This window comes from Eublepharis macularius, chromosome 6 (assembly GCF_028583425.1).
Source record: "Eublepharis macularius isolate TG4126 chromosome 6, MPM_Emac_v1.0, whole genome shotgun sequence".
Lineage (NCBI taxonomy): Eukaryota > Metazoa > Chordata > Lepidosauria > Squamata > Eublepharidae > Eublepharis > Eublepharis macularius.
The window spans coordinates 134734485-134759215 of NC_072795.1; the positions used below are offsets into that span (position 1 = coordinate 134734485).

At 40.1% G+C, this 24731-nt stretch overlaps 1 protein-coding gene across 1 annotated transcript in view; it reads left to right on the forward strand.

The window, feature by feature from the left end:
* RET (ret proto-oncogene) overlaps nt 1-24731 on the forward strand; it is a 188155-nt gene that overhangs the window by 133687 nt on the left and 29737 nt on the right. Inside the window, exons 9-12 of the mRNA XM_054982760.1 lie at nt 274-384; nt 3814-3927; nt 16285-16538; nt 23864-24011. Coding sequence (XP_054838735.1) covers nt 274-384; nt 3814-3927; nt 16285-16538; nt 23864-24011 — 627 coding nt within the window. The remainder of the gene's footprint in view (nt 1-273; nt 385-3813; nt 3928-16284; nt 16539-23863; nt 24012-24731) is intronic.

The following is a 24731-nucleotide window of genomic DNA, read 5'->3' on the forward strand; positions in this document are numbered from 1 at the left end:
CCAGCATGGTGTTTTGTTGTTAAGGACTAACATCTATCTGGAACTCTCCCAAAAGAATGTGCAAAGAGTTTTCAGCTGCAAAAAACTATACAAGCTGATAAAACTTCAGTGTTTGTAATCTGTACTATGGCATTGTCCTGCGTGGAACCACTATGCAGCATTATTGTAAGATCTCATGGTGATATTTAAATTCATCATTCTTGCACTGCAGCGCTCCTGGAGGTGCTGAAAGTGATGTGGAATGATCTTCCCTTTGTTTTTTTCCTGTTCTAGGAATTACTCCAAACTATTCTACTTGCAGTCCTAGCATCAGGACCTGCCCAGATGGTAAATGTGATACAGTTGAGAGCAAAGATCCAAGGATATGTCCTCAAGATTGCACAAGTATGTAAACCAGCCTTTTCCATGTTCACTTTTCGATTTATATCAGTTTTGCTTTTCTGCTTCTAGGCTGAAAATTGGTTTCCCAAAATCCAAAAAATACAGAACCCAAAAGGCAGAGATTGCTTTAGGTTTGTGCCCCCCCTCCCCACACTTCAGATATATAGTTCCACTGTATTTGAATTTTTTTGCATTCAGGGCAAGTTTTGCTTTCAGCTGCTTGCATGAGGACTCCCATGTTAGAAAAGCATAGTCTTATTATGAAGTTTTAGAAATTATTCAAGCAATTATAGATGACAGATCACACACCATGTTATTAAACTGCTCAAGAATATGAATAATAAAAGAGAATACCATGTTGGTATATAATTTGTTTGCTGCAGATATGTCTATGAAGTCCCTCATATTTGACTCAGAATGAATTTGTCCACTTTGTAATGCTTGGGTGCATTTTGAATTGAGTAAAGTGAAAAGGTTTCTTTGGACTTGGAATGCAAAATGAGGTACTCAGATGCCTGTAGAGTTCAGGTAATATATGCAAGGTGTATATGCAAAAATAGTTGAATGGGGAAGAACACTTCTTTGTGTTATCCAAATAGGCAGTCTCCTAATTAGTTGGGGGAAATTAGCTTAAATGAGATAAAGCGAGAAAGGGTAACTGGGATTCTCCACCAGTGTTTACGGGGGTTTTTTCCTTAAGAGAACTCTCGAAATAAGCCAGGCAGAAGTGCAACTGGAATTTTTTTTATTAAAGAGAAATGAAAGGGAAAATATACAGAAAACCACACACAGCACATATACAGGGCTAACTAAGAGAAAATTAGGGAGGAAAAGGGGGGGAAGCAGTTTTGGGGAAGGTGATAGTTACCAGTCTCAAGGCTAGAGCTCCATAGAGGCAACAGAAAAATGACTAGCATTTCACAAAGAAGAGGCACAAATGGATTTGGGAATGTGTGTTCGGATCTAAGACACACACACACACACACACTCAATGGCAGCTCGGGAGTCCAGGCAAAATAGGGCAAAATGCTCCCTGGGGCAAGCTGACATCTTCGCCCTCAAAACAATGGGTTTCTCCAGAGGTGAACAATGGAGTTCGGAGAGGCTTAATGGGTCTTCCTGAGGTGGACTATAGGTGTGAATGGTGCTTGATGACTCTTTGAGTACTGGATGGGAAAAGCTACCAGGTTTGCTGAGTAGCTTGGGCATTTTTTGATTAGGGTAGATGGGTGTGGGGAAGTAAGGGTGGGCGTTGATGAGATGAGTCAAGGGCTTTCTGGGAGCATCATTGTCCTAAGTTATCCATCTCTCTGGGGCGTGGAGGGGGCTATTATTCAGTCAACCCCTCTGACTCTTCTAAAATATTTTTCCAGGCTCTTACCTGGCTGGTATCCATTTTGTTTTATTTCAGGCCAGGTAGTGCCTTGTACGTATGCTATACGAGGGAGGGTATTTATGATTTCATATCCATAAACTGCCCCTCAGCAGGAGGAGGGGTCTGATTGCTAACACTTAAGACATGGAACAAAAAATGAGATGTGTTTCCTCTGCTTTTAATTTACATCATCTTTTAATCCAAGTCCTAGAGACCAATTGTACCTCAGCTGTGCAAAAGTTCCAGGGGGTGGTGTTTAAAACTCCAGGGAACTGTGCAGTCCTTTGTGTATTGGCCCACAGGAAACAGATCAAGGAGGCCCCCACCCACCCCTGGACCGGCTGCTTATGCAGTATTCATTTCTATATAGAACTTCTTTACTGTTAAACCTGAAAGGTGGGACTAGGGCAAGTCTGTAACTGCAGTCACATGGGCTAAAGGGGTTCAGCTATCTCCTCTAAGAAGCTGCAAAAACAATGATTACAAACCCAGGAAACCTGACAGAAAACCATTTGGTGGGGGTCTGGTGCAGGACAATATGGGATGTCATGATTATCTATAAACTTAACTGGTCTGATTATGAGTCAGTGGGGAGAGTAGGAGATGTGACTATTTTTAAGGAATAAGGCATTTGGGAATCATTCCAGGGACAAAATACATGTGCAGGTTGATTTATTTTATAGTGGTTCTCTTTTTTCACGTTTGACTGTATAGATTGGATATTAGATATTTTAATTATTGACACAATTTATTTAGGTAAAGGGTTAAAGCATATAATTCCATTGGCCACAATCCCCCAAATTCCTTTAGGTATGTGAAAAACATTTTATTCCTGGCATTTTCTTGTTTGGGGGGGGATTGGGGGCTTATCCAACCACAACTCCTCTCCTGCGGAGGCCATTTCTGAGTTTTCCAGGTGCAAGGTTGGGATTAATGTAGATGCAAAGGATACAGTAATAAAGTTTATATCCTGACAGAAATTATTTTCTTGGCAAATATTATTAAATTAGGCTCTGACATTGCAATTAACCTGTGCTTTGTGTTTTAGTTCTGAAAAAAAGCGTGGTTCTATTAAATAATACCTGTCCTGCCTAGCGAGTTTAATGCTCAAGAATAATATAATACAATTACTCTCAGTACTTGTTTGAGTGCTTTGCAAATGAGTATCTTCAAGTGCTCAGCAAAAACTGCCAGGTATTATTATTGCCATTTTAATGTGCGGAAATTCAGTAGCAGTGTGGCCAACTTAATCATCTAAGACATGAGATTTTTTTTCGCTTTATGTCTGGCATTAGACATTTTATCATCCATTTGTCTGGTGCATTGTGCTATAAGTCTTATTTTTATGTTCTAGTCATTGTACGTATCAGATCTGCCAAGTAGCTCAGGACAGAATACAGGTGGTTCCCAGTCTCTTCCATCCAGATAATGAAAAACCAGGGTTACACTTACTGTTGTTCGTTGAGTGTCTTCTATGCAGGCCCACATAGGGACTGCAGATGCACAGGGCAGCCGCGGAAAGATTTTTCTAGCTTAAGAAATCTGTTTGGTGGGTCAGATAATTGTGCTGTTGCTCTAGACTGCTAATGTTCAGGACTGAGCAAGCATGGAACTAGTCACCTAGCCCCAGTGATAGGTACTACGAGTTCTTTGAGTATCCCTTGGCAATCCCCCCTCCAGCCCGTATCATGTTTGATAGTTAGGATGTTTCTCTGTTACAGTGTCCACCCCATAAATTTAACGGCACTTCCTCATCCATGCCTACGGAAAAATATGGAAGAGCTACTTCACATCTTTACATTGATTGCTAATATCATGTTTAAGACGGGCGAGTCTTTAGCAGCAAATATTAATCACCTTGCTGATGACACAAAATGAGCTCTCATACCATTTTAAAAACTAAACCCCGAAGACATTTCTTAATTTTCTCGCCCATGGACAATTGCCTTGCTTTAACTTGAACCAGTTTTCAAATACTCATCAGAATAAACATGTTAACATGAACCATCAAGCTCTACCCTTTGAACGGAGCTTGCTTACATCTGTATTTCATTTAGATACCAACATCATTGGTGGTCATGAGAGAGGTCTTACCGGAATCAAGGCAGGAAATGGAATTTGTTACTGCTTCCCAGAAGAAAACTGTTATTGTGAGAAAGATGATATCAAAGGTGAGCCTGAAGATTATTTGACTCATTTTTAAAACTGCACAGTAAGTACTGAAGACTCCAACACTTTTTAATCGACATTCTCATCTTGTGTTGATAAAAGCTTTTATGTTCTTGGGGATTTTTTTTAATGTAAAGACGATAGATGGAAGTACACATCTTCCAATTAAGTAAATGTTTCTTTTTTCCCATCGTTTATTGAATATTGTTTATTAAATGTCCTTGCTATTGATTGTATTGACCTACACTGTGTAATCCACAAGTCTCGGTGAGAAACGCGGACTATAAATAACATAAATAAGATAAAAAATACAATAAATTGTATCTGAAGAAGTGAAATCTGTCAAACAAAACCTCATACTGGAATAAATGTTGTTAGTCTTTAAGGGGCCACTGGACTTGTGTTTTGGAAGCCCTTGGCCAAAGATGAAATGCAAGGATAGGTTACACCATCCAGAATAGCAGAGTCTCATTTCAGATGTCTAACTTTCTTCCAGTAACAAGAAGGAAAAAGAGAGGAAACCTATCAAAAAACTGAACAACTTTAAAACTATATTTATTAACAATAGGTCAGTGTGATGCGGTGGCAAAAAAGGCTAATTCAGTCTTGGGTTGTATCAAAGGGGCCATAGCGTCGAAATTGCAGGAGGTCATAGCCCCTCTCTATACTGCCTTGGTCAGGCCACACCTGGAGTATTGTGTGCAGTTCTGGAGGCCTCACTTCAAAAAGGATGTGGACAAAATCGAGAGGGTGCAGAGGAGAGCGACGAGGATGATCAGGGGTCTGGAGACTGAGCCCTACGAGGAAAGGCTGAGGGCCTTGGGAATGTTTAGTTTGGAGAAGAGGAGGTTGAGGGGGGACATGATTGCTCTCTTGAAATATTTGAAAGGCTGTCATTTGGAGGAGGGCAAGGAGCTGTTCCAGTTGGCAGCAGCGGGTAGGACGCGAAGCAATGGGCTTAAATTACATGCACAAAGGTACCGGCTGGATATTAGGAAAAACTTTTTCACAGTCAGAGTAGTTCCAAAGTGGAATCAGCTGCCTAGGGAGGTGGTGAGCTCCCCCTCACTGGCAGTTTTCAAGAAGAGGCTGGATGAATACTTGTCAGAGATGCTTTAGGCTGATCCTGCACTGGGCAGGGGGTTGGACTAGATGGTCTGTATTGCCCCTTTCAACTCTATGATTCTATGATTCTATGATTAATGATGAGATAATGCTAGGAATGTGATGACCATCTGTAAACACATGAAGAATGGTAATGAGTTTCCTGAGCTATGCATGTTTCAAAAGTTCTCAACAATTGGGACTTCCGGTTTGGGATTCATGGAGGTCTAACGCAGCTCCATTTGTGGAGCTGACCGGATTGCCGTTTTAACCGGCCGGAGGGGTGAAAATAACCCGCGGCCGACTGCTCTCAGGCGGGGAGCAGGCAAAGAACGCTCAAGACCCTAGGGTGAGTTAGATCTCGGACGAGGGGGGGCTCTACACAAGGAGTCTCCCCCCCGATCCTTGAGGTCCCACCTTGCGACGGGTCGGCTATAATCTCTGCGGCAATTTTGGGGCCAATTCGGCTGGCATAAGACCTACATACCCAAGCTTCGATCGGGGAGGGAAGTCGAGAGGAGAATTTAAGATCGAAACAGCGATTACAACCCGAGAAAGCTGGAGAGAAGGTAAAGATCGCTATCTCTTGAAACGGGACAGATTGACAAAAACAGAGAGGAAAGAAAGTAGACTTTTAAACTGCAACAGACTAGCGAAAAGGAGGTGAAGACTCGGCAGGAGTTGTATTTTAAAAGAGACTAAGTTTAAAGAAGTTATTACAAAAATCGGACTATTGTTTTGAATACCTGTGGTTTTGGAGCTGTGGGAAAAAGACACCATCGCGAGACCTGCTGTGGGAAGACGGGAGACAGGAAGTGCGTAACAACAATAGAGTGGCTGGAGGGAAGCGGCCCTTGCCAAAGGATAGGAAGTGGGGAATCGCCATCTTTGAAAGTGGAAGGGTCGTGGCTTCAGCGGAAGAGGAAGTAGGCCATCTTGGATTATAATAACATAGAGAAACCATAGAGAAAAGACGCCCGACATTTTGGATATAAAAAATTAATTTTGGCAAAGATTGGGACATTTAAAAAAAAGGAAAACGTTTAATTATACGCCACGGAGCTGAGGAAGAGAGCAGATTCGTGGGAGCGAGCTAAAGCAAGCCCCACGATGTCGAAAAAAGAGTGGCAATCGGCAATAGAAAACTTGGACAAAAAACTTATAGACATGATGAAAGAACTTAAGGACACGAAATTGGAGCTTATTAAAGAGGTCAAGGAAGTTACACAGACAGTAAAGTCGGAGCTGTCAGAAGTGAAAAAAGGTGTGGAAACGATTAGCAGTGAATTACAAGGAACGCAGCAGAGAGTTAAAACAGTAGAAGACGCGATGGAGAATTTAATAGACACGCAACAAACAGAGATGAGGCTGGTGAAGGGGAGGATGTCAGTTGCAGAAACTAAACACATGGAGAAGCAGCTTCGTTTTCGTGGTCTGCCAGAAGTGGAAGGGAAGTCAGCGCAAGAACAGATGACTGAGGTGTTGGCTGATTACCTGGGGAAGGAGGAGGAGGAAATTGTGGCTATCCTAGATGTGGCGTATCGTGTGAACTCGAGAATTGCAACCCAGAGGAAACTACCAAGGGATGTGATTGTGCAGTTTACAACTAGAAATATGAAAGAGAGGATTGTGACCAAACAATTTCAAGATCCATTGGAGATTGATGGCAAGACGATTATTATAATGAAGGAACTGCCCAGATCAGTGTTATTGGACAGGAAAAAATATAGAGTGCTAATTCAGACTTTGAAGGACATGAATATCAGATACAGATGGGAGTTACCGGAAGGAGTGTCCTTTGAGTTTGGAGGGGCAAAAAAACGTATCAGATCTGAGCGGGAGATGGAGAGATTTATCAAGGACAATGAAAAAGACTTACCAACAAAACCATGAATATGGAGTGTAAAGTATTATCTTGGAATATAAATGGACTAAACTCACCGAATAAGAGAAAAAATATTTTTCATTGGCTACTAAAACAAAAATGTGATATTGTTTGTTTGCAGGAGACCCACATTAGAAAACAGGATGTAAAATATTTAAAATCTGGAAAATTGGGCAAAGAATTTGTAGCGGCTTCCAACAAGAAAAAAAGAGGAGTGGTGTTGTATATAAAAGAGGAGCTGCAGCCAAAATTTGTTATGAGAGATGTGGAAGCTAGATTTGTAGCAGTGGAATGTAATTGGAACTTAAAGAGAGTGTTGGTAGTCGGACTTTATGCACCTAACGGTGCAAAGGAAAGCTTCTTTGAGGACTTAAGGAAGCACCTAGACGATCTTGTATATGACCAGATAATTCTTGCTGGAGATTTCAATGGAGTGACAGATTTGGAATTAGACAAAAAGACTACAAAAGCACAAAAGAAAAGAGGACTATTGCCAAAGCTTTTTTTTGAGTTGATTCAACAAGAGACTCTCGAAGACGTATGGAGGAGAGAATATCCTAAAACCAAACAGTTTACTTTTTATTCTGCAAGGCATCTTACATTATCAAGAATTGATATGATCTGGGCCTCAAAGGACTTAGCGCTATGGACTAAGGAGGTAGAAATAATGCCGATGGTAGGCTCAGATCACAACCCAATTATGTGGAAATTTGGAAAAAGGAGAAAAAGGAAAGCCTGGAGAATAAATGAGGACCTGTTACAGGAAAGTGAGAATATGGAAACATTGAGAAGAGAGACTAAGTTTTTTATACAATACAACGTGAATAAAGAAGTACCAACCAGTAAAGTTTGGGACGCGTACAAGGCGGTTGTAAGGGGCATACTAATGGACTTAAATGGTAGAGCAAGGAAAAAGAAAGAGGAGAAAAGACAAGAGATTGAGGAGAAAATAAAGGCCAAAGAAGTACAGTTAAAAAAGAGACCAGGGAAAAAGAAAATACATCAGGAAATCAAAATTCTTCAAGAACAGTTAACAGCAATGAGTAACAAAGAATTGGAGTGGAACCTTAAAAGACTGAATCAAAAAGCTTTTGAGGGTGCTAATAAACCTGGGAAATATTTGGCATGGCAATTAAAGAAGAAAAGGGAAAAGAAAATAATAAATAAAATTTGTGAAGAAAACAAAACGTATTTGGAGCAGACTACCATTAGCAGAGCCTTTTATAAATTTTACGCTAAGCTGTATAATAAAAAAGAAGTAAACAAAGAATCAATAGCATCATATTTGGAGAAAACCAAACTTCCAGAGATCTCGGAAGCTTGGAGAAATAAGTTGAACAGTGAAGTAACTGATGAGGAAATAAATATGGCAATACAATCCGCAAATCTAGGAAAGGCGCCAGGGCCAGATGGACTTACGGCTAAATTTTATAAGACAATGGCCAATGAACTGGCACCATTCCTAAAAGAGGTGATGAACGGAGTTTTTAGGGATCAAAGAATTCCAGACACTTGGAGCGAAGCGAATATATCATTGATCCCAAAAGAGGGCCAAGATCTGACTAGCGTGAAAAATTATAGGCCTATATCACTACTCAATAATGACTATAAAATTTTTGCGAAGATATTGGCGGAGAGATTGAAGGGGTGGCTCTCGGAAGTCATAGAGGAGGAACAAGCAGGCTTTTTGCCAGATAGACAAATAAGAGACAACTTAAGGACAGTGATCAATGCTATTGAATACTACGACAAGCGTTGTGACAAAGAGGTTGGTTTCTTCTTTGTAGACGCTGAAAAAGCGTTTGACAATTTAAACTGGGATTTTATGTTTGCCACTATGGAAAAGCTACAACTGGGAGAAAGATTCGTCAGAGCAATCAAGGAAATCTATAGAGACCAGACTGCAGCAATTGTAGTGAATGATGAATTGACCAAAAAATTGACGATTAGTAAAGGAACAAGACAAGGTTGCCCGTTATCTCCATTGTTGTTCATTTTAGTATTGGAGATTCTGATGATACAAATTCGACAAGATGAGGAAATACGAGGAATAAAAATAAAGGACTACTCATATAAGGTCAGAGCATTTGCAGACGACATAATGTTAATTGTAGAAGACCCACTGGAGAACATGCCAAAAGTGATAGGCAAGATCAAGGAGTTTGGAGATTTGGCAGGTTTCTTCATTAACAAAAAGAAGTCAAAGATATTATGCAAAAACATGACTAAGCAGAAACAACAATTGTTAATGGAAACAACGGATTGTGAAGTAACTAGTAAGGTGAAATACTTGGGAGTTGAGCTGACTGCAAAAAATATAGATTTGTTCAAGAATAATTATGAAAAATTATGGACTCAGATAGAGAGAGACTTGATCAAATGGAATAGATTGAACCTGTCATGGTTGGGCAGGATTGCAGCAGTTAAGATGAATGTGTTACCAAGAGTAATGTTTTTGTTACAGACAATACCAATCATCAGAGACTCTAAACAATTTGAAAAATGGCAGAGGAAAATATCAGATTTTGTTTGGGCAGGCAAGAAGCCTCGAGTGAAAGTAAAAGTTTTACAAGATGCAAAGGAGAGAGGCGGAATGCAACTGCCCAATCTGAGACTTTACCATGATGCAATCTGCCTAGTTTGGCTAAAAGAGTGGATGACATTAAAGAATAAGAAACTATTAGCCCTAGAGGGATATAAAAAAATTTTTGGATGGCACGCATACCTATGGCATGACAAAGTAAAGGTCAACTCGATGTTCCTGCATCATTTTGTAAGGAGAAGTCTATTTACAATTTGGAAGAAGTATAGAACTTACTTACAAGAAGGAACCCCCTTGTGGGTGGTTCCATATGAGGTGATAGATCCGAGAGCTGTGGATAATGAACAACAATGTTTAACGTATAAAGAAATAACTAAGATTGAAGTATCTAAACTTAGAATAAAGACGCAAGAGGAACTATCACCTAACTATGACTGGTTTCAGTATAGACAGATTAGAGACTTATACAACTCAGACTTTGCAAAAGGGGGCATACGAACAGAGAACTCGGAACTAGAGCAGACCCTTCTTAAAGAAGACAAGAAAAGAATATCCAAGTATTGCTGAAATGGTATACTGAGGATGAGATAGTTAAAACACAGATGGTGAAATGGGCTATAAATTTCAATAAAGAAATAACAATGGAGGCATGGGAATACTTGTGGAAAACTACAATGAAGACAACGACATGTATTAATATTAAAGAGAACATTTTCAAAATGATCTATCGTTGGTACATGACACCAAAGAAGATTGCGCTAGGGAATTTGAATACTTCTAATAAATGCTGGAAATGTAAGAAACATGAGGGCTCCCTCTATCATATGTGGTGGTCGTGTGAGGTAGCTAGGCAGTTCTGGGGGGAAATAATAAGAGAAATGAGTGAAATTTTACAGTTTCAAATAAATAAGAACCCAGAACTCCTGCTGCTAAACTTGGGAATGGAGGGAATTCCAGCCCATCATAGGACGTTGATTTTTTATATGACTGCAGCAGCTAGACTTTTGTATGCGCAGAAATGGAAAGTACAAGAAGTACCAACTATTGAAGATTGGATCTACAAATTGCTGTATATGGCTGAAATGGACAAGATGACAAGAAAACTGAGAGATCTGGACTCAGGGCAGTTCAACACAGACTGGGAGAAGCTGAAACAATACTTGGAGAAGAAATGGGAGGTGGGAGGAAAACTGTGGCAGTTTGAGAACTACTGAAATATAATAAAAGTATAAAAGAGAGGGGTGACTTTACCGGGGGAGGAAGAGAAATGTGAATTTATAAGCAGTTAGATTAATTGATTGAGATATATATAGATATGTATAGGTCAACTGATAGAGAATAATTAATGATAAGGTTTAAACATGAGGATTGACTAACTAACAATATTTTCTTTCTTTGACAAGATTTATATGCACCAAACTGAATGTATAGAAGAGTTAAATTGATTGAGTATCTGAGGAGTTATATAGAATTACCATAAAAAGTTGAAATGAGTAATATATAGAGAACAAATCAAATTGTTTGATTTAAATGTGGGAAATTTTTATGGTTTATGATATATAGGTTTATATAGAATTATTCAAAACTGGAAAATGGGATAAATTGTTTATCTAAAGATGTATAGTTTGGGTGTATAATAATTAAAGGAGTTAATGATGCACTGCTTAATATAATGGAGAATGTATATCTGTTTTAGACAGAGGAATTTAATAGAAGTAAGGGAAAAGGGACAGAGGGTGGGAAAGCTGTTGGAAGTCAACAAAAGGGGGGGAAAGGGAGGGGGTTAGAAACGAAAAATTAGGGGAAAATTGATTGTAATGTAAAAATAAAAATGTTCTAACCCAATAAAAAATTTTTCAAAAAAAAAAAACAAAAGTTCTCAACAATTGCCATCCATCTTCAAATGAAGGAACATCACTAGGTATTCCCATGAACCATGACGGAAGAAGCCAACATTTACATAGCCTTTATCACATGGAAAAGGCTAGCAGCTGCATCTCTTAAAATTCCTGAAATATAAGGTTAATATTACTAATAGCATCAAGAAGCCCACTAATGCAAAGTCACACACCATCCCAGCTGCTCGTTCATGAATAAAAAGGCATTTTAAAAAAAATTCCCCAACTGCTACCCTGCAATCTCTGCTGGTATGATCACAATCCAAAACAACCAAAGAAGGACGGATTCACGTAATAGCAAAGGACTATATTGAAGAACAGCAATGTAATATTGTAAACAATCAACACATACCTATAGAATGCTGCAATACGTTATCCTGGGCAATGAATATAAATATGCCAAACAATAGGTATAAATATAGTCATGACAGTGCAAAAAGTATATTGTAGAGCAAATTAACATGTCACACTGAACAATAAATATAACTGATGAGTTCCCCGAGCTGTTGACTCATTTTGTACGAGTAACTTCTTCAGATATCCACGCTCAATGATTAGTTGTTCCTCCTTGTGAAGAAAGTACTACTAATTTCCATTTCAGGATTAGACTGGTCACAGCATTTCTCAATGTAAAGTGTACAGCTTGTAATCTCAATTTACATTGAATGAATTTACAAATGGCATGACTCAACTTCTAAATTTCCTGTAAAGACTTAGTACAGTTTACATTGCAAGACCAACTTGTCAATTCATCACAGATCGTCTGCAGCTCAATAACATAACATATAAGAGAAATGGATTCCCCTGGGCAATGTTACGAATTTGGGATAAATTACGAATGTTTATTGCTCCAGATATATCACCAGTAGCTAGTATACTGAACCAGGAATGGTTTCTGCCCCTTCAATTAGCTAAACCCTCACATCCATGGGTAGTAAGAGGATTAGATAGACTGTGACTGGGATAAAAAAGGAGAAGTAACAACTAAAACTCAAGTAGAGAGAGAACTGGAAAACAGCATTGAATTGTTCCAATATCTCCAAATAAGTGATTTAATATATTCATTGCAAAGAAAGGATGTTTTAAAAAGACAACTAACTTCGTTTGAATCACTGCTAAAGGATTCAGATAATATTGTGACGGGTCGGTTATCGAAGATATATAAATATTTGGTAGATATTTTTTATTTCCCCTTACCAAGATATGTCATAAGGTGTCAAAAGGATAGAGAGAGAGGGTTAACTGGATTGAACTGGGAAAAATTTGGGCTTCACCGTCAAATACATCGAGAATTGTGTGTATTAAATATCAATACTATAAAATGTTTTCATATTGGTATTTGACTCCATCTAAGCTTAAATCAGTCTTTAAAACTGATGGAGGAAATGTAGAATGAAAGGAACTCCCTACCATTCCGGTCTTCTGGAGGGAAGTTTATGAAGAGATTTTAAAAATGGTTAAAGTTTATTTCCCTTATAATGTTAAAGTGTTGTTGTTTGATATTTGGCACAATTGTAGGTTGAAAAGAGAATATATAGTTTTGATTTCAACATTGTTGGCAGCGGCAAGATTGTTAATAACTAAACATTGGAAATCGGATACCCCACCTATGAAGATGCAATGGTAATAAAATATGGGAGGTGTATGTAATGTGTAGAATAACAAATAATTCTTTTTTTGAGGAAGAAATCATAAATATGTGGAAAGCTAGTCACGAAGAGCGGTGGAATATGGTGATAGAACATCTCAAGAGTAGTAATATTATCCCAAATAGGAAGGACTACAATGGTTTTTTATTTAAAAAAGGGGTGGTAGTATTGTGATCCCCTTACCCACTGCCACCCACCATAAACCTCACTTCACTGGGACTGGGCTACACAGGCAGTTTAGAGCAGTAACAATTCGCCATCAGTACACACAGGGTCCTGTTTTTCTTCTTCCCAGAGACTTCACCAGACAGGACAGCCAGTTTCCTAAATTCATTACCTCTCATCCAGCTACTGCCCAGGATAATTGGAGTAAGGCAACTCAATATTTATTTTTCTTGGTTCATTAGATAACTTGGTTGTGACCAGAATAACTTGTGTATGTGTATTGTTTTCCCTGATTCCATATGCATCCAGCCCACTAGGCTTAAATAGATGAAAAAAGAGTTAACTTTTAATTACAAGATCAACAACATAAGAGTGAGTAAATTTAACTGGAATACATTGTTTTTAATATGCGAGTTCATCATCCCACACTATCATAGCAGTGGAGGGTTACAATAAAATATAACAGCTGTCAGCAGCTGGCTATTCCTTCAGCAGCATAAAATCCTTCTCCTCTTAAGTGTTCTAACAGATCTCAACTTCCTGCAGCCCCAGCATTCCATCAGCTTCCATTGACTGTTCATTGGGAGAGCAGAAATGGAGCTGTTCGACACAGACATACAGCCCGCAATCTTCCTTTACAGCAAATGAATTTAAGAATGGCATGATTCAACTTCTAAACATTTCTTTAATGACTTAGTACAGTTACCTTGCCAGATCAAAATTAAAACAACTTGTCAATTCATTGCAAATTATCTGCAGCTCAATTATCTTAACATAAGAGAAATCCCCCCCATCCTGGACAATGTTACAAAAAAGATACAAATCTTTCTTATCAGTGAGTCCGCAAGGGGACATAATCTTCAACATATGTATCCAAATAAGATGTCTCACATCTTATTAATGACTGTTCCAGGGCAACTGGCTTAAAAGCAAAGATATGTAACATTTCAGTTACAAAAACCTTCTTACGGTCCATCCTGACAACGTAACATTTGGTTTTCATGTATAGCAAACTCTGAGACATTTTAACTACTCTCCCTACCACCACCATTAACTCAGTGTTCTTCAATTCATTTTAAGCTCAACATATGCTTGCAGTGAGTCTGAATTATTTTTTTTATTTATATACTTTATTTATACTTATTTATTTATATATATCATTTATGGCCTGCTTTTCTCACTGAGACCCAAGGCTGATTACACAGTGTGAGAGTAGTACAGTTAGTATCAATGACAATTGGGGGGGACCCAATGCAGCTTACATCATTCTCCTCTCCTCTGCTTTCTCCTTACACCAGCCCTGTGAGGTAGGTTAAGAGTGTGTGACTGGCCCAGAGTTGCCCAGCAAGTTTCTGTGGCCAACTGGAGATTTGAACCTGGGCCTTGGATCCTGGTCGGATACTCTAACCATTTACACCATGCTGGCTGTCCATGCAACTAAGAATTAGAACTAATTTTTATGTCATCAGCGGCTACATGGGCCAACGCACTGTATGAGCTGGGGGGTAAGTTATCATTTTAGGAGTACTTCCTCCCTCGCCAGTGGCAACTTGCAACATAGTGGCTTCTACTCAGATCTGCATCATTCATCATACATACAGCAGGTGTGAAATTCTGTGTTGCAGAAGTGATACATAGCTTTTACTTTGTAAAGAGTACCTTTATTGGCATTATAGAAACATACTAATACTAACATTAATTGTGCTGTCCTGCCCTTTCTTTAAAAAAAACTGAGAGTGGCTTTCTGCTAGCCAAGAACAGCAGCAAGCAGAAGAACCCAAGGGCTGCCAGTGTGGCTACAAAACGGGGGATGAAGGTGTACAACATTTGGGAGTCACACCCATCCTGCTTGGTTTAGGAATCCTGCTGAATCTGAGCTTGCAGATGAAAACGTGGTTCTCTTCTGCAGCTTGTATCACCTTTAGCTCATCTGGGACGGTGCACCAGCTGTGGTCCTTCCTTGAGAAGTGTGATTGGGTCACAGGTATTCATGTTCTGATTATATCCAGGATAGAGTACTGCAGTGAGGGGCTGCCTTTGAAGACTGCCCAAAACTTCAGCTAGTTCAAACTGCGCCTGCTATGATGCTTAAAGGGTGTTGGCTATATGGACGATATCTCGTTGGTTTTAAAAGATCTTCAGAGGCAGTCATCTTATTTCTTAGCACAATTCAAATTGCCAGATAAAAGCTGTACTGGGTCTGCTTGTATTAATTTGACCACTGGTTGATGCGGGGCTCTTTTGGTAGCTCTGCTAGAACAGCCTGGTGCCCAATTTGTAGTCTTTTAGACCTCAGGCAAAAATGTTTTTATTCACTGAGCTTTCATCTGGTTTTTCTAAAGCTCTCCTATTTTGATTTTCTGTAGTTGATTTTCTTCCTGTTTAGGAGTGGCTGACTTTTTTTAAAAAATGTTGATCTTAGTTGTATTAAAAACCTGCTAGTCTGCATTGGTCATCTGACGAAGTGAACTCTGGCTCAGGAATTCTTTTTCAGGAGTAAATTTTGTTAAAGGTGCCACTGGACATTTTGTTTGTTTATTTTTGCTACATGTCTCCCTCTCTGGAAAAGTTTGTTTTGTAGATGCTTGTGTATTATTTACATGGTTGTTGCTGTGGGTTTTTAATGATTAGTTGTGAGCTGGCTTGGGGATTTTATATGGAGCAGCAGGATAGAAATATTACAATTTTTAAAATGACACAGCTAGCTTCCCAGGGCTATCCTCACTTTCAGCTGATGATAGCCTCCAAGTAATTGTTGGTCAAAGGGCTTGACTTGGGAATGGACTATTTTCTCCTCATCTTGATCTAACCTGATTTTATAGCATAGACCATTACAGACTTATGATTGAAGGGAACAGTGAGGGTAGCTTCAACAACTGAGGGATAGTTTTCTTAAGGTAACTAAATTATATGTTTCCTTACTAATAGGGCCACCCTAAACCGAGTTACATCCTTCTAAGCCCACTGACTTGAGTGGACTTAGAACGCTGAATGGAATGTGTTGCTCTGTGGTTAGTCTTTGACTCAAAAGAGATGTTGTAAATGTGAATATTAAGTGGCATGGAAGGTAAGAAATTGGGCTCCTGTGGTCTCATGGATCCCCTCTTTGTCAACAGAGCCGTTGTGTGATGACATGTGCAAAACAGTGATTGCAGGAGGCGTCCTACTTTCCTTCATTATTTCAGTGCTCCTTTCTTCCTACTTCATCCATCGTTACCACAAAAATTCTCCAAAGCCACCTATTGCCTCAGCAGAGATGACCTTCCGTCGCCCGGCCCAATCCTATCCTATAAGCTACTCATCAACTAACGTTCGGCGACCCTCAATGGACTCTGAAAACCAAGGGTCGGTAGATGCCTTTAAAATACCTGTAAGTAAAATATATATCCCTGCAGCTTATAGTTGCTTAGAATGGAAGAATCTCATTAATGGTGTATTGTCTTGTTGCAAGAAAACCTTTAGCAGGAGAAACTTCGCTATTTTACATGATTTGGAGCAGGGATATTCAAAAACAAGAGTTCTTAACTTGGATGGTAAGGGCAGGCACTGAAGGAACTTTATCCTTATAAGTAGCATACATCAGTTTAGAACTCTGTTTTCTCCCACCTCTAATTGATCTCCATCCCACCCAAGGCATCATTTGGTAATAAATAGCTAATAAATATGAAAACATCAAACTTTTCAAAAAAAAATTGCATCTCTCAGGTGCTAAAATTGTGTCACACAATATATTCAGTACATCTCTTTACATAATAACGCCTGATACTGGGATTAAGTTGACAGATGAATTATAACACTATTCAAATGGCAGTAACCTTAGTTCCATAGGAGCTACCCCAAGAGTCGTGTAACCTTGCATCCCCACACTAAGTAACGTTCACTACACTGAAACTGGTTTTGATGAATACTCACAACATGTTAACCTGGAAGTAGGTGTGCATAGGAGTGCAATTGTACTATACCACTTTGTAATAGCAAAAAGTTCCATAGGAAATGGTTCGATTGGTTTATTAAAATTATTTCTATTTACACAGGTTAATTGTTGAGTCATAACCAAGTCACAAGCAGATTTTCTTTCTGCACATGGTTTGACCACTTTAAATTGAAAAATCCAAGGGGAAAGAAATCTTGCTCTACTATGACTAATGGTCTGTATTACCTATCCTCTCCATCCTCAAAACAAGGTTATATCTAAAATAATAACAATACATTTTAAAATGAATAATATATAATTGTTGGGTTTCCAATGGCAACCTGAAGGTGCTCTAGCAGACCTCCTAGGGGAGGGATAGTGTGTTTTCAGGTGGCTTGTTTATGCGTCTCTAACATTCAAATGTGGCAACAGCCTTGCTAACTTTGGCCAGTCATTCTTTTTTAACCTTCTGGATGGATGTAGAGGTACAATGTAGAGTTACGGCCAAAGCTTCATCCAAATTGAATTGTCAAGAAAATTTCAGAATTAGACAAAATACCTGAGGATTTTTGAGAATTGTTTTAAAATTCTAATAACAGTAATGATTTTACATATCCCTATACATATCCTGACTTGGATAGCCCAGGAGAGCCTGATCTCGTCAGATCTCAGAAGCTAAGCAGGGTCAGCCTTGGTTAGTAATTGGATGGGAGACCTCCAGTGAAGACCAGGGTTGCAGAGGCAGGCAATGACAAACCACCTCTCTTGCCATGAAAACCCCAGCAGAGGTTGCCATAAGTCAGCTATGACTTGAGGGCACTCTCTACTACTATCCCTATACATAATGTCCGTGCAATCAAGACTCCTACAGAATTCTACCACTGTGCTCCAACAAAGACAATTCTCATGCATGAGCAGAATTCTAGATGCACAGCCAGTGTGGATATTCATTTGTGTCGGCCTCAGTCACATGTTGCTTATTCAAGTCCCACTGAAAAGACTGGATGTCTCTTTTGATGTGTATATGTATCCCCATTAAGGGCCAACTGTAATGAATGAGCAAGACCACAGTCTAAACTTTTAGTCATGCCCAGAAGGTTATAGTACTGTGTTTTCATGCAGTTGGTATAGTATAGGACCAGTGTGGTATAGTGGATAGTGTCAGACTGCAATCCAGGAGGCTTTTTTCAATATATCATGGAAGCTTGCTAAGTGATCTTGGGCTACTCGCTCTCTCTTAGCCGAACCTACCTCATAGGGTTGTTGTTGAGAGAATAAAATGGAGGAGGGGAGAATACTGTCATACACTGCTTTGAGTCATTGGGGGGGGGGATCAATAATACCGTGGATAAGAGCTTGCACTTCGGATCAGGAATTCTCCCTTTCCAATCACGCCTCTGCCAGGAAATCCCTCAGTAGCCTTAGGCAAATTACTCTCTTGGGCTCCCTGCTGTAATTGGAGACAACAGTTTTCCTTTGTTAATAGTACAGCAAACACATTCTATAAAACATTTTGAACAATGTGAATGTGTGATAAGTATTGCTAATATTTGCACAGGTTCCTTCCTTTGTGGAAAAAAAAGGGCTAATTTTCATACACTTTTGAGAATTTGAAAACAACTTGCTTTGAGTTATCTTCCTGAAAATTAGACTTGTATGAGTAGAAAATGTTCTGTTCAGTTCTGTGGCTGTTCCATCTAATACAACAGCTTGTTTGGTAAGTTATATGTGCTTTGGTACGGAACCATAAATGATCACTTGTTCTACTTGAATGAGCAATTCGATTACAGTAAACTAGTTCTCTGGAAAGCCTGCAACTAATTATTTGAATGTTTCTTAACAACCCTATTACTTGGATATTCCCTGTTGCAGCTGTATGAACATTCTAGCACAACATATAACGCTCATTTGCTTACTTGAGAAATTGTCGTCTTTGCATCTTCATTTATACAGTATTTTTAGTCTATACGCTTTCAACAGCTCCCTTCAGATTCAGGGAGTCAGGATGTGGTGGAGAGAAACAAAGAAGGGAGTCATGATGTAAAGGTACAGGGCAAGGGCAGATTACAATGTGAGATTGCTGAACTTGAGTTCATCTGCAGGTTCAGAACAACGGAACCCCTGAATAGAGATACAGGATTCTTATCTCACTACAGATGCTAATTTCTGCTCTAATCAAGCTGCATTGTACCTTTACATCCCAACTCCCTTCTTTGCTTCACTCCACCTACCGCTGACTGGGATATAAAGGCTTCCTCCTGTAACTGAAGAAGGGAGTGTTAACTCTGGAAAGCTTATGCACTAAAAATCTTGGTATCTAAGGTGACACAAGACTTACATCCTACTGAGACCAGTATATCTACCTACCTGAAACTAACACGTCAAAGGTTAAAGGAGAACCTAAAATGGTGATAACTAGGTAGACTGGCCTTACCCTTTAAATAACTGAGTAGGCTTGTGGGTAGCCGGCTCAGGGTTAACCCATCCTTCCATCCTTCCAAGGTCGGTAAAATGAGTACCCATTTCCTGGGGATAAAGTCTAGATGACTGGGGAAGGCAATCGCAAACCACCCCATAAAAAGTTTGCCGAGAAAACGTCATGATGTGACATCCCCCATGGGTCAGTAATGACTTGGTGCTTGCACCTTTACTTTTAGGCTTGTCCCACCCCAAATTCTAACCTTGTATGATGTAATAATAGTAATATTTTTTTAAAAAAATCTTAATTTCCTCCAAATAATCTCATCCAGAAATGCAGAGTCACAGATTGTCCATCTTTTTGCTTTGCACTGCCCTGGATAGTCCAGGTGAGCCTGATCTTGTCAGATCTCAAAAGCTAAGCAGGGGTCACCGTATGTCACCTGGGGTCACCATATGTCAGCTATGACGTATTGGCATGGATGGGGCACAGACAAGTACCACAGACAAGTTTCACACTAAAGTACCTCCCTGGCCGATCAAATTTCCTTGCAGATCCACTTTCGCTCATACCCCAACACGACAGCCAGGAGGAGGAGATAATTGATACGGTTTTCTCACCAGCTCAACTGGGAGGAGCGGTGACAACACGCAGTCAAGCTGCGAAAACACAAAGCAACACGAAACCTGATCTCTCAGAGTGGAGAGAAAAGATAAAAGCTGAAACAGAAAGGGAGGGGGGAACGTGCCCAAAGCCGATCTGAAACGGGAGGGCTATGGCCACTGGTACAGAATGGGCAAACTATACATCCCAGACAGCTTAAGAAAAGAAATTTTACAACAATGTCATAATGCCAACACAGCTGGACATTTGGGGTATCTTAAAACCCTACACTTAGTACAAAGACAGTTTTAGTGGCCAGCAATGAGAAAAGATGTTTCTCAATATGTATCCTCATGCCCAGTGTGTATAATGGGTAAATCTAGGAGGGGGAAAAACCCTGGACTATTACAACCCTTAGAAACCCCTCCTAGACCGTGGGCTGTGATTTCAATGGACTTTATCACAGATCTTCCCCCCTCGAAAGGATATACAGTCGTTTTAGTAGTAGTGGATTTGTTTTCAAAACGGGCTCATTTTATTCCATGTACTACAATCCCTACAGCCAAGAAACTAGCCAGCCTGTTCATCAAACACATGGTCAAACTACACTTCTTTCCTAATAAGGTGATCTCTGACCGGGGCCCACAGTTCATTGCCAACTTCTGGCAGGAGCTTCTCAAACTTGCTGGGATTGAACAAGTAATTAGTTCCGCTTATCATCCCGAGAGCGACGGGCAATTGGAACGCACAAATCAAGTGCTGGAACAGTTTTTAAGATGCTACATTAACTATCAACAAGATGATTGGATTGATTTTCTTGATTTTGCCAAATATGCGTATAACAACTCAATACACAGATCTACAGGAGCTACTCCTTTTAAAATAGTATATGGATATGAAGGAAACGTCTTTCCTTTTGCTACAACCCCTGGGTCCCAACAACCAGGAGATTTAAAAGGATGGTGGACTAATTTAACTTCCCAATGGGAAATCATACAAAAAACGTTGGAAAAAGCTAAGGAGGACTATAAGAAATTTGCTGACAAGAAATGCTCTGAACAATGGAAAGTACAACCAGGAGACTTTGTGTATATTTCCACCAAAAACATTAAAGGGGAGCAACCTAGCAAAAAATTGTGGTGGAGATACTTAGGACCTTTTCCTGTAAAGAAATTAATTAACGAAGTAACTGTAGAAATTGAACTACCCAGGAATTTGAACCGAATCCACCCAGTGTTCCACTTCAGACTGCTGAAAAAGGCTCCCCCACCTGACCAATGGCATCCAGAACGGGGGCCCCCAGACCCAATGCTGATAGATGGACAAATTCATTATGAAGTTGACGAAATCCTGGATTCTAAAATAAAACTCAAGAAACTTTTCTACCTAGTCAGGTGGAAAGACTTTGATGAATCTTACAAGAATGGGTAGAGCAATCCCATATGAATGCACCTAGACTTGTTTCAAACTTTCACAAACGTTATGCTGACAAACCTGGCCCTTGAGGAGGAGGGCCATCTTTAGGGGGGCAGAATGTCATGTCTGTGCCCCATCCATGCCAATACTTAATGCTGACCTGTTGTTTTGCTGACCAGTTATTTCTGAACCAATGTTTCTGAATCAATATTTCATGCTATAACTTGATGTCATATTACCAATGCCGTAACTGTTTCCTTTCACAGGCTTATTGAAGCCTCAGGTGCCTTATCTAACGAACTGTAGAAACTTTCAGTGCTTCTGACCTTGTATACTGCTCTCTCCCATGCACTCCTATGTCTCAACTTTGATCTCTTGCTTTCTCAGTGTCCCCCTCTTGGGCGGGGGAAGGAGCAAACGTGTGGGTTAAGAGGATTTTCCCACAGGTCACTGTTCCTGTCAGCCTGCTCTTACTGCTTAGATACTTACCTTGCTTCTGAGTAATCCTATGGACATATCTGTGGAAATGATCTGATTTCTGAATGAAGCCATTTAACCAAGAGCCTAGTTTTCTTGAGCAAATGGTACAGGGATCTATCTGCCATAGCCTGACACTTGAGGGCGCTGTCTGCTACCAATATTTTTGCTTTATTTTTGCAATGAGTATTTTTTGCTCACTCCTAGCATCACTGAGGCTTGAGTGGGAGGGATATATGACCTATCATAATTGCTGCCAACTATGACAAAAATTACATTGCAATCCTAAACAAAGTTACTTTGGTCTAAGCCCATTGCTTTCAATTGGTTTAGACTGGAGTTACTCTGCTTAGGATTGCACTGTTAGTTTTCATAGTCTCATAAAGTATATATTGGAGATTCTAGGGCCAGGAGGTTCAGGGCTAGGGTCTACAGAGCTACCATGAACTGTGTGTCCTCAGTCCTCATAATATTCTTCACATGCAGAAGGAGTATAGACTCAATCTCATCGATTATTGTTATTGGCAGACAACACGAAGCCTCTGAATGGTGAGACCTGCTTTAAATACACCCTGCCCAGCTTTTTGTTTTTGTCCGGTACCCTTCAAACTTGTATGGTACACTTCAAACTTTAGCTTCTCCTGTTTTCAGGTTGCCAATTTTAGATTGGGAAATTCCTGCAGATTTGGGGGTTGTGTCCTGGGAATGGAAAAGTTTAGGTAGGGAGGGAGCTCCATGTGATACTATAAAGCCCACCCTCCGAGGCTGCCAGTTCCTCCAAGGAGGAGATCAGTTGTAAATCTAAAAGAACGACAGGCCCCACCTTGAGGTTGGCAACTCTCTTGTCTGCTTTCATAGCTCTGAGATCAGCAGAGACATTATGCTTTCCAGGTCTAAATTTTGGCACAACTCCAACCTACCCCTGAACATGAAAATAAAGTATGGGAGCTCTAATCAAGAATCACAGGAAAAGTTTTTCTGCACTGTACTCACACTTCTAAAATCCCAAGTTCTGTACAGAAAATGGATTTGCAAAGCGGCATGTTCCAACATTTGAGTTTTTCCAGAATTCCATTATTTGGCAAGATCTGCAGTGCTGGCAAGGTTGCTGCCTGGCTAGTGAATTATGTATTCCAATGATACTGATTTAGCATGCGTGTTTATGAATTCCAGGTTTGTGCACAGGATTGTGTTGCAGTTTGCACCTTATTTTTTCCCACTAGCTGCAGTTGCTTAATGGAAAATTCCACTATTTGTTATGGTCCAGTATTCAGACACCTCAAACAGAGGAAATCTCTATAGATGCAGATCAGCTGTATCTGGCTCAGTAATCTTGCAAACTTCAAGCTCTCCAAAATCACCGCATAAATAGGCTCAGGTGAATTTGACTTTGGCAGGGGAAAGTATCCCTCTGCACATGTACACTTGGTTCATGGCCACTCAGACCATCACTAGAGTGTCTTGTTTTGTGTGAGGATAGAGAAGTTTTCTCTCCCCAGCCAACAGGGCCTTTATTTCCCATGCCTTCTGTTTGACTCCAAAGCAGAGTGAGGCTCCCGGTGGACAGAGTAGGGAGGAGTGGAAAATGCACAATATTTATTTCTTTAGATGTTTATACCTCCCTTTCTTTCTCAGTGGGGACCCAAAGTAGCTTACGACAGCTTTCTCCCCTCCTCCATTTTATCCTCACAACAACAATACCGTGAAGTGGCGTAGGCTGAGAGAGCGCAATTGGCCCAAGGCCACCCGGTGAACTCGCTTGGCCTTCAAATCGAGATGTCCCAGGTCTTAATATGACACTTTTTAACCATTAGACCTGTTAAATGTTGATGGACTCATGACTCATACTCCTCCCTCTTCCTGCCAGGAGGACCCAAAGTGGGAATTTCCTCGGAAGAATCTGGTGCTTGGCAAGACCCTTGGAGAAGGAGAATTTGGAAAAGTTGTCAAGGCGACAGCGTTCAGACTCAAAGGGAAAGCTGGCTATACAACAGTGGCTGTGAAAATGCTCAAAGGTACTGTCTCTCTGGAAAGGTCTGCAAATAACTGATGATGATAATGATGATGTTGTTATTGTTAAGTCAGGGGGTCTAACTTGCAGACAAAACGCTCTCCAAGGGCAGCCCCCCTCCCCACAATTGTACTCAGGTGTCTAGACGCGTTCTTTTTATGTTCTGACATTTTCCTGTGCTGTGTTCATGAGGACAGTCGTTTTCATAGGGCAAGAGGGCCAATGGAACTCATCTAAATTGTCATTTATCAAAGGTGCCTCAAGAGCTTTTTAGAAGACTTTCGGTTTTGCCTTCAGATATTTTACTGTATTGAACTTTCTGCCCATCAGCTCTCTCCAGCTACTGTTCCTCTGTCTATATACCATGGCCAGATCTTCAGCTTCCATTATCTAGCATTTTGGGTTTGGCACCATAATGTGACAGAAGTGGAGGAGGGACCAGGTTAGCCTCTTCACATATGTACACTCATTATTCCAGTTCCCTGAACTGGGAGAAGATAAGAGGTAGGAATTGCAAAAATGCTATTGACAAGTTGGAAGCATTTTATAATTATACTTGTTAATGACCTGTTAATATTCCACCCCTTAAAAACCTAGAGATACCTTGCTTTCCTGTAGCACCACAAACTTGACTGAAAGTATATGGGCATGGCAATAAAACACAGGAGTAAATAAGTGGCCAGCAAATCTAGCACATTTATGCCCCTGGGATGCTTATTATATT